We start from the raw sequence: 13,840 nt of genomic DNA, 5'->3' as shown, positions 1-13,840 counted from the left end.
AATCATAGAATCATAGAATCATTAAGGTTGGAAAAGACCTCTAAGATCATCGAGTCCAACCGTCGACCCAACACCACCACCCCCTAAGCCATGTCCCTAAGTGCCTCATCTACTCGTCTTTTAAATACTTCCAGGGATGGGGACTCCACCACTTCCCTGGGCAGCCTGGTCCAAAGTTTCACCACTCTTTCAGTAAAGACATTTTTCCCAATATCCAATCTAAACCTCCCCTGGCACAACTTGAGGCCGTTTCCTCTCGTCCTATCGCTTGTTACTTGGGAGAAGAGACCGACCCCACCTCGCTACAGCCTCCTTTCGGGTGGTTGTAGAGAGCGATGAGGTCTCCCCTCAGCCTCCTCTTCTCCAGGCTAAACAACCCCAGTTCCCTCAGCCGCTCCTCATAAGATGATGATGGGTCAGTCCACCCAACATCCCAGATGTCTGTATCTTAATGCAAGGAGTGTGGAGGGGAATAGGAAGAGCTGGAAGCCTGGACTTGAGTCAATGGCTCATACTGCCCCACCAGAGACCCAGCGAAACAACCTCCATAACTAGAATATTAACAGAGAAAGGACTAATGTTTTCAGGAAGGGCAGACAGGAGCAAAAGAGGAGCGTGATGCTTTCTGTATCGCCGTAGAGGTACGGATTTACTCTGAAGTTCAGACCACGCCAAGAGTTAGACCAGCTGAAAGTCCGTAGGAGATGGGACAAGAAAATGAACACTGTTGTGTGGGTCTGCTACAAAGCCATGAAGATCAGGTGGAGGAAGCTTCGCAGGCAGCTAACTAGGTCAAAAAACCCTGGAGTTTACAGAAATGAGGGATTTTCAATTCAAGGGATGGATAGAAAGTGTTGTAAGAGCGTGGTCTGGTGCTCTGGTTTCAAGCCAAGAAGGAAACCCAGAGAAGGTGGGAACTGGCTGAGATCGCTGGGACAATACTGAAGAGCAGCAGGAGCACGTAGCGGGGGATCCAGCCAGCAAGGACGGCCACCAGAGCTGCAAGGATGGCCACCAGCACGTGGAGAGGAGGAAGCCCAGGGAGGAGCTGGTCTTCTGCTCCATGGTGGCATTGCCAGCCAACACTGCTTAATGGCTTTTTCACATCAATGGTCACCAAAAGGTCAATGGCAGCTGTGAGCAAAGTAGACACCTACAGTGGAGGGGAATGGACAGAGCCAAAAATGGTGAAAGAGGAGTTTTGGGAGTGCTTAGATAAGCTCAGTATTTTAGAATTGCTTGGGCCCTATTTTGGAGGACTTAAGGACAGGGTAATTTCCAGTGCTGGCTTTGGAAAGTCACGGTGAGAGGCTGTGAATCTGGAAGAGTGCAGAGCGAAAGCAGCTGAGAAAACAGGCAGGAGCCACGCTAAGCTGCACCGTGCCGGCTGTGCAAGGAGATAAGCCAAGCTTAGAGCCAGCTATTGCTGACAGCCAAGGAGAGACAGTGCGGGCAGCGCCACGGTGACATTCAGCAAGTTCCAAAGTCCTCCCCGTCAGACCCTCTGCCTGAGCAGGATGACACAGAATAGCCTCAAAGTATTAAAATTTAACTTTTTTTTTTTCTTCATTTCCAAGTGATGATCAGGTCTCACAGCAATGCTGACATGCTCCATCGCTGATCTCTGTTTTACACCAGGAGAGCCTCCCATGGGCAGGACACTTGGCCACGTCTCCAAAGGGCTGAGCTCAGCTGCAGCGACATCAGAAAAACATCTCCCAGGCACAACGGCACCTTCTCATTAAGCCAGGCTAATTGGATTTTCTAAATAGGAGAGGAATCGCTCTCTACAACCACCTGAAAGGAGGTTGTAGCGAGGTGGGGGTCGGTCTCTTCTCCCAAGTAACAAGCGATAGGACGAGAGGAAACGGCCTCAAGTTGTGCCAGGGGAGGTTTAGATTGGATGTGAGGAAAAATTTCTTTACTGAAAGAGTGGTGAAACATTGGGACAGGCTGCCCAGGGAAGTGGTGGAGTCCCCATCCCTGGAGGTATTTAAAAGACGTGTAGATGAGGCGCTTAGGGACATGGTTTAGTGGGTGGTGGTGTTGGGTCGATGGTTGGACTCGATGATCTTAGAGGTCTTTTCCAACCTAAACAATTCTATGATTCTATGATTCTATGAAAATGTCCACATCCGAGCAATCGTCCTGCTTGTGAGGAACTCTCAAAGGTTGCACGAGCAATTGAGAAGACACCTGTGTCCAGGTGGCCAGCAGCCCACCTCGTCCATGAGATGGTCCAATAGGGGCCCCAAGAGTATAACCATTTACAACTCAATGTTTCCTTGAGTCAGGACAGTCATTAACTATTTAGCAGCCCTGAATTTCTCTTCCACTGGCATCCCAGGTCCTTCATTGAACTTGTGTCAGCTTTATCTCGTAGTATCCCATGGGAGGGAGTTTCACGACAGGATGGATGGGACACCACATGAAGAGCCACCTCCTCTTGTTTGCTTTGATGCACCTGCTGGTGGCTTCATTGGATGTCCCTGGAGTCACAGTGCAAATTCGGGCATTTAGGTTGCCCAGAGAGGTGGTGGATGCCCCATCCCTGGAAACATTCAAGGTCAGGCTGGACAGGGGCTCTGAGCAACCTGATCTAGTGGAAGGTGTCCCTGCCCACGGCAGGGGGGTTGGACTAGATGACCTTTAGAGATCCCTTCCAACCCAAACCATTCTGTGATTCTATGATTCTAACATGAGGTTTGCAAGGCCCTGACCAGCCCATGTCTCACGGTAGGGTTTCACCTGACCAAGTGGAGACTTCCACCTCCAGGTAGCTCCTTTGGGCTCAACAGAAAAAAAACGGATGCTCTGAGGATGTGGTGCCCTGACCCATGCAGGTGACAGTCCCGTTTGGAGGGGGAGGTTGGACTGGTGGCCATGAAGGTTCTTCCAGCCAACCCTTCCAGGGTCTGCACCATGGGTCCAGGGCAGATATTGCTCCACCAGCGCATTTGTCCAAGTCCCTGGGCTAGGCACGGCTGTGCTGATATAATCCCAAATCCTTTCTTCCCTCATAGCACTGCGCTGGGGAGGATTAGAAGCGTGTCCATTGGTCATAAATCCACCATAGGTGAAAACCTGAATGCCGTATACAGAAACAGGTTGTGTGACTTGCATGGACACTGCAAGGAGGTAAGGCATGAAGGACTCTCACCCAGGTGCCAGTCACTCGAGCCATGTATCCCCCCAAAATAACTAGCTGGGGAGTATTTGCCTGTTGAAAAGCTGGTGGGAACATTCAGAGCCGTCAGCTGGTATTTACCACCACAGCTCAGGATGGAGATGGATGATGGAGGGGAGGGATGGATGGAGGGATGGATGGATGGATGGATGGAGATGGATGGATGGATGGATGGATGGATGGATGGATGGATGGATGGATGGATGACCTCTTCTGCCCTGGGCAGAGAAGAGGAGGAGTCCGGCAGGTCCTGGGGACACTGGGCCCCCCAAGGCCGGGGAGCTGTGTGCCGGTGTGCCTGGGGGTGGCAGTGTTAGAGCGGAGAAGGAGGACGCTCCCTTCATGCAAGCAGGGAGCCTGCAAAGTCTCGGAGTCGGGATGCCCCGAGCTCCGAGCATCCTTCACTCCGCAGCCCGCCAGCTCTCCAGAGAGTTCTGGGGCTGGGGATGAATTTTATTTCTGTGCATATCTCTGGAAAAAGGGAAGAAATAAAAAAATAATTAGTTTATCTGACAATTTTTAGCTAGGCAAAAGGAAAAAGCAAACAGCAGTTCTAGGTTCCCGCTGCTCACAGTTTTGTGTGAGTGAGGATTGCACCCACCCACATCTTGAGCAGGTCCTAGGGACGTCCCGGCTTCCCGCCAGCCTCAGTTTCCCCATCGGCAAAGTCAGGGCTGTTCAGACAAATTTCCCGGTGAATCAAGTTGCCGCCACCCACCTCTCAACCCGCTGCACAGAAAACCCCCAGCCCTGCCTATAAATTTGGGGCTGCTCACCTGAAGAGCCATCCTGGAGGCTGTGGGGTACGAGCTGCATGAGACCAGCTGTGCTTTGGGGAATTGCTGAGTCCTTTGCCCCTTTTTAACAGGATGGCACATGCCTCGTGCACAGAAAAACCACAAGCACAAGGGGGGAAGGAAGGTGTCATCCTCACCCTGCCCCAATACCCTTCTCTGTTCTTGTTTTTGCAACTTGAGATATGGGGGTGATTTATACGGAATTCACGTGCTGTAGGGAAACACACTTTTACGGCATCCAAATACCGATTAGATCTAGCCATGTCACTCACCTTGTTCATAGCATATCCATTTATTAATCTTCCCTTATTCAGCTATTTTTTTAATTATCAATCGTGCACACTTGGTGAAATTGGGTAGCTGAAGAGTGACATCCAGCATTTTAGGCACACAAAGAGAAATGAGCATTTCCCTCCCCAGAACTTCTGAAATTCAAAATCAATGGTGCGGTCAATAATCTTTTAAACGGGGGCAAGCTGGGTTCATCATTCCAAGCATTAGTTTGCTCCTATATAGGATCACTCCCAGCTCGAGCAGGGAGCAGGGGGGAGGGGATGGAGTTCAGGTGAATGCAGATCTGACATTTGAAACCCCCCCAGCAGTAGGACCAGCGGATGCTCACTGAAACCAGTAGAGGAATGGTTTAAAACAGGAAAGTCCTGGTTTTATGCAGCAGGCAGTGCATCTTGGGGATTTGCAGCCCATGAGGCTGTAGAGATGTAGAGGACCAGCAGGTCGAAGGGGGATTTACAGCCCACGAGGTTGTAGAGGTGCAGAGGACCAGCAGGTCAAGTTGACGGACAACAGGTCCATGAACAGATGGCAAAGGGACGGTGTGAGAGTTTTGGCTGCTGGGGTAGTGTGAATGCAATGGAGCCCAGGAAGGGGCTCTCCCTGTTAGCATCTCCACTGCGGAGAGCAGGCGGCGTGAGCTGGGCCATGGTCTGACACGGCTGGGCATCAGCTGTGCTCTTATGTTCTTGGCCAAACATTGCTAATTTATTTTTATGCAGGCATGTTATTTTTATTTTCTTTAAAAAAAAAAAAAAAGAAATCATGAAATAAAGAGAAAGTTATTTCAGATGGCATCAATGTAAGAAATTTTTACATAAATCATAGAATCACAGAATCATTAAGGTTGGAAAAGACCTCTAAGATCATCGAGTCCAACTGTCAACCCAACACCACCACCCACTAAACCATGTCCCTCAGCGCCGCATCTACACGTCTTTTAAATCCCTCCAGGGATGGGGCCTCCCCCCCTTCCCTGGCCAGCCTGTCCCAATGTTTCACCACTCTTTCAGTACAGAAATTTTTCCTCACGTCCAATCTAAACCTCCCCTGGCACAACTTGAGGCCGTTTCCTCTCGTCCTATCGCTTGTTACTTGGGAGAAGAGACCGACCCCACCTCGCTACAACCTCCTTTCAGGGAGTTGTAGAGAGCGATGAGGTCTCCCCTCAGCCTCCTCTTCTCCAGGCTGAACAACCCCAGTTCCCTCAGCCGCTCCTCATCAGACTTGTTCTCCAGACCCCTCACCAGCCTCGTTGCCCTTCTCTGGACACGCTCCAGCACCTCGACGTCCTTCTTGGAGTGAGGGGCCCAAAACTGAACACAGTATTCGAGGTGCGGCCTCACCAGGGCCGAGTACAGGGGCACGATCACTTCCCTACTCCTGCTGGCCACACCATTTCTGATCCAGGCCAGGATGCCATTGGCCTTCTTGGCCGCCTGGGCACACTGCCGGCTCTTCGCTGGACCTTTTCTCTTTAAATCTAGCATATAGGTGAAAATGAAAGTATTTTCCAGCAAGTCATAGTTAGGAGAATGAAAGCACTTGTGCTACTCTGGGACATCCGCAGGGTACAGCAGTGTTCATGAGTTTACTTATGGGAGAACAAAAAGTGGCTCCAGGATGACACCCCACATCTGCAGAGCAGCCCGAAGTGTAACCTCTCTCCATAGACCAAGTCACCCAGAGCTTCTTAACATGTCAGGGCTGAAAAAAAAGAACCAACAAAACAGTTTAAAGGGTTTAAGACCTTTAAAATTCCTACTGCATGCTCACTGGGACCCATGCAATCTGAGGCTCGGGCTCCCCAAGGTTTCGGCACACTCCAGCACTGGCCGTGCAAGCCCCGATTATGCCGTCCCTGGACATTAATCATTCTGAAAAACATTTCTAAAACCCCAAAGACCTGCAAGCCACCGAGAGACCAATTTGCGCTGTTTTCACTGGCGTTGCCACCTGAGGGTAAGAATTAGTGTTTCGAAACAAACATGTTTGGAAACAGAACTTCTCCCAAATGTTTACGGGGAGTATTTTTAACACGAGCACCCAGGAGCTCCGCCGTCAGGGGCACCGCGTCCGCTCAGATGCAATCAGAACTTCGAATGGGAAATTGCTCCAGAAGGTGTACGTTAGAAAATGGATGGAAACGAGCAGAGTCGTTACCTGTCCTGTTTGCGCTGAGCGTGATCATGGCTTAGCATGGACGTTATGTGCTCTCATGCCCATGGAGCAGGGCCAGATCCTGCCTCCTGCATGGGGAAAAGGGGACACATGCCCTCAGCCTTCTTGCACCAAGACGTGCTCCGAGAAGTGACCGCAGAAACCAGATGACCAGAGATGAGCGTGCGAGGGGGGACAGAGAAGGATTAAAGTGGGTAGCAGTGTTGATTTGCAAATTGGCAATGTCTGCAAATTTGCAAAAAAATTTTGCAGCTTTGAAGATTGAGGGGGGGTGAGGGTGGGATGGGGGTTTTGGGCTCCAGGCATGGTGAGGAAACCCTAGGGAGGACCAGTGAGGCTCACGCAATGGAAGACAGCGGAGGAGAAGCGATTCATGAGCTGGAGGAGCAGGGTGTGGCAGTGGGAGAAGGTAGCTCAGACAAGTCTGAGGGCAAAGGGAAGGAGGGAGAAGAAAAGGAGATGAAAAAAAATATCTTATTGGTTGTAAGTAATGAACTGAGCTGAACTAGCTCAGGGCTTGGCTCTTCTGCCATCCCAATGGGTGGTCCCAGCCAGGAAGAGTGGGAGCTCCCAGGCGAAAGGGCTTGGCCTTCAAGAGAAACCGTGGTCTCATTCAGGAAGGTCTGGTTGGCTTCTGTCTGACAGCTCTGCTGCCCTGTCCCACACCTGGCCAGATGTGCTCGGGAAGGGGAACGGCGTGGGGAGGCTGCTGCTCGGTGCAACCGTAGCACAGGGAAGGGATTTGTCCCCCACCCAAACACTGGGACAGGTTGCTCAGAGAGGTCAGGCCTTCAAGAGAAACCGTGGTCTCATTCAGGAAGGTCTGGTTGGCTTCTGTCTGACAGCTCTGCTGCCCTGTCCCACACCTGGCCAGATGTGCTCGGGGAGGGGAACGGCGTGGGGAGGCTGCTGCTCGGTGCAACCGTAGCACAGGGAAGGGATTTGTCCCCCACCCAAACACTGGGACAAGTTGCTCAGAGAGGTCATGGAGTCTCCATATGTGGAGATATTCAAAACCCGACTGGACACAGTCCTGGGCAACCTGCCGTAGATGATCCAGATGATCTCAGGATCTCTCCAACCTCAACAATTCTGTGATTCGGTCATTTGTCTCACGGCATTTAGCAGCCTCCTTTGCTGATATCTGCTAGTCACGCTTGAGCAAGTCCCCGCAGCTTCATGTGTAGCATTTTCATGGTGCAATTTCTCCAGCTACGCCAGACATCTGCTTCCGAATGAGGTGAGCTTCCCCAGCGGACCCTCTCACCCACCATGGCCTGGAGCAGGAACATGGACCTCAGATCTGCTGAGGGTGTCAACGTTTGTGCTGACTTCTCCATCCTCCCCCCACCATGGCCATCCCACCTGGGACAGCTGCAGACACCACGGTGGTGACATCACCAGGATCCTACAGAGCTGCACTCCTGGGAGGAGATATCGCAGATACCACCAGACATTGGTGTGCTCGAGACCATACAACATTCAGGTCTAGCAGACTGCTGTGAACCAACTGACACCTTGAGCATCTCTGTCCTGTCCCCAGGGAAGCCAGCGATGACATTTTAAGCCGGAGCAGCTCTTAGTCCTGAGCGTGTGGGTGTTTCACAGAATTGGGTAGTTTAATAAAACTGCCATCCTGAAGGAGGGATTGTTGTCCTGTAACGCATTTTTCCACCAATTTGTTGAGAATGAGCAGAGGCTAGATAATCCCAGGATCATCTACAGTGGGTGTATCTGAAGCTACCCGTAATTAAAACTTAAATTATAACTGACAGGGCAAGACCACAGCTCGAATGGTTTATAATCAGCAATGAGTTCCTCCTTTGTGCCATGCAAGGGATATTTTATTACCTGTTTTCTAGAAGAATATTAGAACTAAATTTTCAGGTGACTAAAGGTAGGGGAGATTTTTCTCATCCGTAGTCTAAGCTCAGGAAAGCATAGTTTTGTGGGTTTGTCTGCTTGGAAACATAGCTGGTGTCCCCCTGTTAGTCCCTGGAGCAAGATGTGGACTGCAGGATAACATCCACAGCAGAAACATGATGGAGAAGGTGTGAACCTCACACCAAAACCTATCAACAAGTGTCGTGAGCACTTGGCGGCTATCAAGGACACTAAGTCCATTCAGGAGGGACTTTGCACAGCTCCACCACATTACTGTTTCTGGCTGTGGTGGCTCTTGGTCAGGACGTGGCTGGAGAATGGCCAGGGGGCAAGATAATCATGAAAATATACTGAGGATTCAAAGATGCATGCAAACCACCCACTGCAGTAAAAGTTTATTTCAAAGATTCTGTTTAAAAACTAGCTGGCCCAATCTGGCATGAATCCCACCTCACACTTTACAAATAAAACCAAACTGGGATCCATCTTTATGTCCTCAGGTTCCCAAAAAGATCTCAACCTCTTGCCAAGCCCTCAGCGATGCTCTGCTGACCCCATCTCCCCCAGCCTGAGGATTCAGCCCCAGGACATTGGACCCAAGGAACTGGTACCTGAACCCCACCTATATTCTGGCTTGGCTTCTTCTCCCAGGGAGGGAGGGAAAAATGGGAAAAATGACTTTGGAAAAATATCCTGGGAAAAATGACTTTGAGGACACACTCCAGGAGCACCGCCAGATCCCACCATCTGGCAGAGCTCTCCAGCTCTGTCATTTGTCAAAGATATGACTGCAATTTGGAGGAATAATTGGGTCGGAGCAATGGAAATGAGGCTGGTTTGAGTTTCTGTTATGTATCCAGATCCTCCTGAGATGCAGGTCAGTGCATTATTCATTAATTGCTAATACTGTAATCAAATCTGTATTTTTCTGTACCGTGTCCAAGGACGCATCCTGCACCACAGAAGCCTGAGTGCATCAGAACCTATTTACACAGGACAGGATTTAACCCTTTCTAATTGCCATCCAACAGCTTTGACTTAAGATGGTTAGAGGACAGTGAAGATGTTTATGTAGGCATCTGGAGCAAGACGACATTTGTCTGGGAGGACATTTGGAGAAGGAGTTTAGTAGCTCTGAATTGCCCCTCAAAGGGAATGCATCCCTCCGTTGACTATAGAGCCAGGTGGCAGTGTCTTCTCATGCCGCATGCCTGGATTTCCCAGTCCACACAGCTCTCTAGGGCTGTCATTTTTCCCCTTGGCCTCAGCCACACTTGACAAAGCCTCCAAAAGAAGAAGCTGTGAGGTTTAGAGGTGATGGTCTCGGGCACGGCGAGGGCAAGGAGATGGGCTGCTCACAGAAGTGGCCCAGGGACGGCTGAAGTAGTCACCCGGTTGTCCATGTGAAGGGGTTGTATGTTGGCCAACATACCTAGACATGCCTAAGCATGGTGCATGGAGCAGTCCTGGGCTCCTGTCCGAGGTAGAATTAAGAACCAGAGGCCAACCTGCAGGGATGGCACCCAAGGAAACTCCCGAGCAGCCAGAGATACTGCCCAGCCCAGTCTCATGCATGTTGTCTTTGCGATTGCCCGCTCCTCCTGCACCAGCTGAGCCACGTACCAGGCTTGACCTGAAAATCCTGGAGAAAGGAGATGGAGCTAGAATAGATACAGGTCGGGATCCTCTGTGGTTGCGTTTGCATTTGGGCTGTGCCCACATTTGGGAGAGCTGCTGCTGACCCTACCTGAGAGCTGTTCCTCTGCCTTGGCTGTGCGCTACATCTTTGGTGTATGCCCCGGGTGGTGTGCAAGGGGAGATGGAGACTTTCACGCCCTCCAGAGCGCAACCCAGGCATTGGAAAGGAAATGCCAGAGGAAGGGCCAATATTGAACCATGGGAAGCTCCTCCAGATCTGGGAAGAAAAGACTGGTCTTCCTCCAGTGTTTCTCCACCGGCCTCGACACAACAGCTCACTTCCATCACACGACAAACTTTGGGTAGTGAAAACTCTTCCTTTGCTGCTCTTGACTATGCAAATCTGTTGTAGGATCTCCATCCGCTGTGAGCTGCGGCGTGCAACAGGGGGATTCAAAACTATTGAGATACTCTATCGGGAAAATAACGTGTGGGTCTCCCAGCTCAAGGCAAGAAAAACATCACGGAGAGCATCTCTGGGTGGGGAGCAGGGCAGCGCGTTCAAATATGTTCGATACCAGCAGTGGCTTTGCCCGTTGATTTATTGCAGGAGTTTTTCGCTTCCCACTAAGGATAACATTAAGGAAGGGGAAGACCTTGTTATAACTTCAAAGTGCAAGTGAGTTATTGTTGATACTATTCTGTTAATACGATAATATTTTTTAGACTAAGTGTTTCATTTTGATTTACATGTTCTTATGGGGTCCAGGATGGAAAACTATGACTGTAATACATGTCAACAGGCTCCAAAGAATGAGAATTTGATCTACTATGTCTGAAAACAACTTCAAATCAATGCTAATTTTGAGGACATTACATGCTGGCAATTTTAATTCAATACAATAAATTCTCTTCGGTTTTTTAATAGCGTGGCATTGTTTATACAAATTACATCCTCAAAACTTACCAGTTTGGAAAAAATAATAACGAGAAAGAGAAATGGAGAAGGGTAGATCAGATGAGAGGTAGAGAGTAAACGAAATATCAATTGTATTTAAATCTCAGTGTGGCAGAAAATCTATTTATTTGTAATATTAAATGGAGCTCTCCTGTATGGTTATGGAGATGACTTTCTGGGTGAAAGGTAAAACTATCTGAAAATTACCAGAGATTTAATAACGTTAGGAAATTGCATGAGACCAACCATTACTTTCAACTAGTTGTGGCCAAGCACAAAACATTTCCAAGAGAGCTTTATTTCTCCTCTCTTAAATTGGGATAAGGAAACCAAGAAAAGGCATAAAAACTTAATTAAGCTTCATTTCTCCTTCTTTTTTTAGCATAAACCTAATGAAAACAAGGGTGGTTTTTCCTCTGAACATTATCTTAGTTTCGATTTACCCAATGGTAGAGAAAATAGATAAATTCCAAAGGAATTTGTGCCTAGGAAAGTGCAGCAGCTCTTTCGCGGCTTGAATAGAAGATGCTGGAAGTTCCCAAAACACTGCTTTATTTTGCCGCAGCAAGCAAGCATATTCCATAGGGTTTGGGCAGAACAGTCCTCTCCAATCTGCATTCAATCTTTATGAGTAACAGAGGAAGTATTTCTATTGAGAGGGAAGAAAATCTTTGTAACGCAGGAATCTTAAAAGCTCATAATGTAAAATAAACGGAGAAGTACGGCCTGCTCTTTCTTACCCTTCCTGGAGAAATTCAAAAAAGTATCACAAGTTTATATGAATAATGCAATTGTAGAGCTACATTATGTAAAATACGTAAGGGCTGTAAGCTGTCCCACATCGTGTTCCCCTCCGTCTGAGCTGAAGTCACTGGCAGATACTTATTCCTAGTTTTTTTATTACAGTGTCTTTGAACTTCATGAATCTCTAAAACATTTCTTACTATGGTAAAAGACATGAGGCTGACCTACACCAGCCCAAAAAATTACCGTGAAAGTTCCTTTGCTTTTATGTACCAGGAAACGACCTGGAAGTAAAAGAAGTTCTACATTTTCATCTGAATTTCAGCAACAGCAGCAGCAATCGACTGCGTGCTGCAATGACCGTGGGAAAGGCAGTGAGCTGCAAGTAGCCACCCAGAGGTAACATGGGCACGAAAACCGGTGATGAGAATGACTTTGGGTAGCAAAGATTGTAATAACCTAGAAAAAGAGAGATGGATGATTGACTGTTTCTGAGCTAATTCCCTGAATTCCCTTAGAGAAGAGAAATGGGCGTTTCCATAACGCAAGATGGATGGTTTCTGAGCTAATTCCCTGAATTCCCTTAAAGAGAAATGGGCGTTTCCATAACGCGACTCATCTCCCCCACGGTGCCGAATGGGGCAGAGGAGCTGCATCCCCCAAAATGCCCCTTTTCCCCACGGACCAGAAAAGGGAACCAGGAGGACCGGTGCAGATGGGGGACTCTGCACGAAGAGCACCCAAAGCCAGGTGAGATTTTCTGAGCTAATTCCCTGAATTCCCTTAAAGAGAAATGGGCGTTTCCATAACGCGACTCATCTCCCCCACGGTGCCGAATGGGGCAGAGGAGCTGCATCCCCCAAAATGCCCCTTTTCCCCACGGACCAGAAAAGGGAACCAGGAGGACCGGTGCAGATGGGGGACTCTGCACGAAGAGCACCCAAAGCCAGGTGAGATGAATCCTTGCCCTTCATGCCCAAAGCTGAAGAGCATGCCATCTATAGACGTGATCCACATCATCAACAGAGAATCCAAATCATCTTAATTGCGGGTTAGAGACAAGAGGGGCCGAGCTGTGTCTTGCAACGTGCTTGGCTCTGCAAGATTTCATCCAACGTGCGTTTTCCTTGCAGAACCTCTGCAAAGCTCCTTAGAGAAAATGCCTTCCTGCACATCAGCCTGTTTCCTTACTCCCTCTTCATCCTCGCAGGTGTTTTGACCAGTCCCACCATGGAAAGCTGCAGCAGCAACGCTTCCACTAAAGTCTTTTTCTTGGTGGGGTTTCCAGCTTTCCAGGATTTCCAGACCCCCCTCTTCGTTGTGTTTTTGCTATTCTACCTGCTGATCCTGGTTGGTAAGGCCGTCATCATCACCGTGGTTGTGGTCGACCACACGCTCCACAAACCCATGTACTTTTTCCTGATTAACCTCCCTGTGTTAGACGTGCTTTTCACAGCCACCACCATCCCCAAAACACTGGCAATGTTCCTGGGCAACGCTGAAACCATCTCGTTTTGGGGCTGTTTTCTGCAGATGTACAGTTTTCATGGGTTGACAGTAACCGAGGCGCTTCTCCTAGCAGTCGTGGCTTACGACCGCTACGAAGCTATCTGCAACCCCCTCTGTTGCCCGGCCAAGATGACAAGAAGAGTGAACATCCATCTGGCAGCGAGCGCCTGGATCACTGCGCTGCTAATACCCGTTCCCATCATCACGCAGACCTCTCAGCTGGCTTACAGGGACACAACCAGGGTTCACCACTGCTTTTGTGACCACCTGGCAGTGGTAGAAGCCACGTGCTTGGACTTCAGTGCCAATTTCCAGACTTTCTTGGGGTTCTCCATCGCTATGACAGTGTTGGTCATCCCTCTGTTGCTTGTCACCCTCTCGTACGTCCACATCATCCTCTCCATACTAAAGATCAACTCCAAAGAAGGACGCATGAAAGCTTTTTCAACGTGTACTTCCCATCTGCTTGTGGTGGGCACTTACTACTCCCCCATCGCTGTGGCGTACATGTCCTACAGAGCGGACATCCCCGTTGATGTCCACGTCATGAGCAACGTTGTCTTCTCTATTCTAACTCCCTTGTTAAACACCATCATTTACACTTTACAGAACAAGGAAGTAAAACCTGCAGTTAAAAAGTCTATTTTTCTG

The 13,840-nt window shown here is 49.1% G+C and overlaps 1 protein-coding gene across 1 annotated transcript; it reads left to right on the top strand.

The window, feature by feature from the left end:
- Positions 1-12,910: 12,910 nt before the first annotated feature.
- On the top strand, positions 12,911-13,840 carry LOC103897018 (olfactory receptor 2AT4; the record flags this gene model as incomplete). The annotated part of the gene is made up of 1 exon (XM_019471454.1): positions 12,911-13,840. A coding segment is annotated over exon 1 (930 nt), but the record flags the coding sequence as incomplete, so codon positions are not given.

This window comes from Aptenodytes forsteri, unplaced genomic scaffold, assembly GCF_000699145.1.
Source record: "Aptenodytes forsteri isolate BGI_AS27 unplaced genomic scaffold, ASM69914v1 Scaffold459, whole genome shotgun sequence".
Lineage (NCBI taxonomy): Eukaryota > Metazoa > Chordata > Aves > Sphenisciformes > Spheniscidae > Aptenodytes > Aptenodytes forsteri.
Note: the sequence above shows the minus strand (reverse complement) of the source record. Positions and strands in the feature narration are given on the sequence as shown.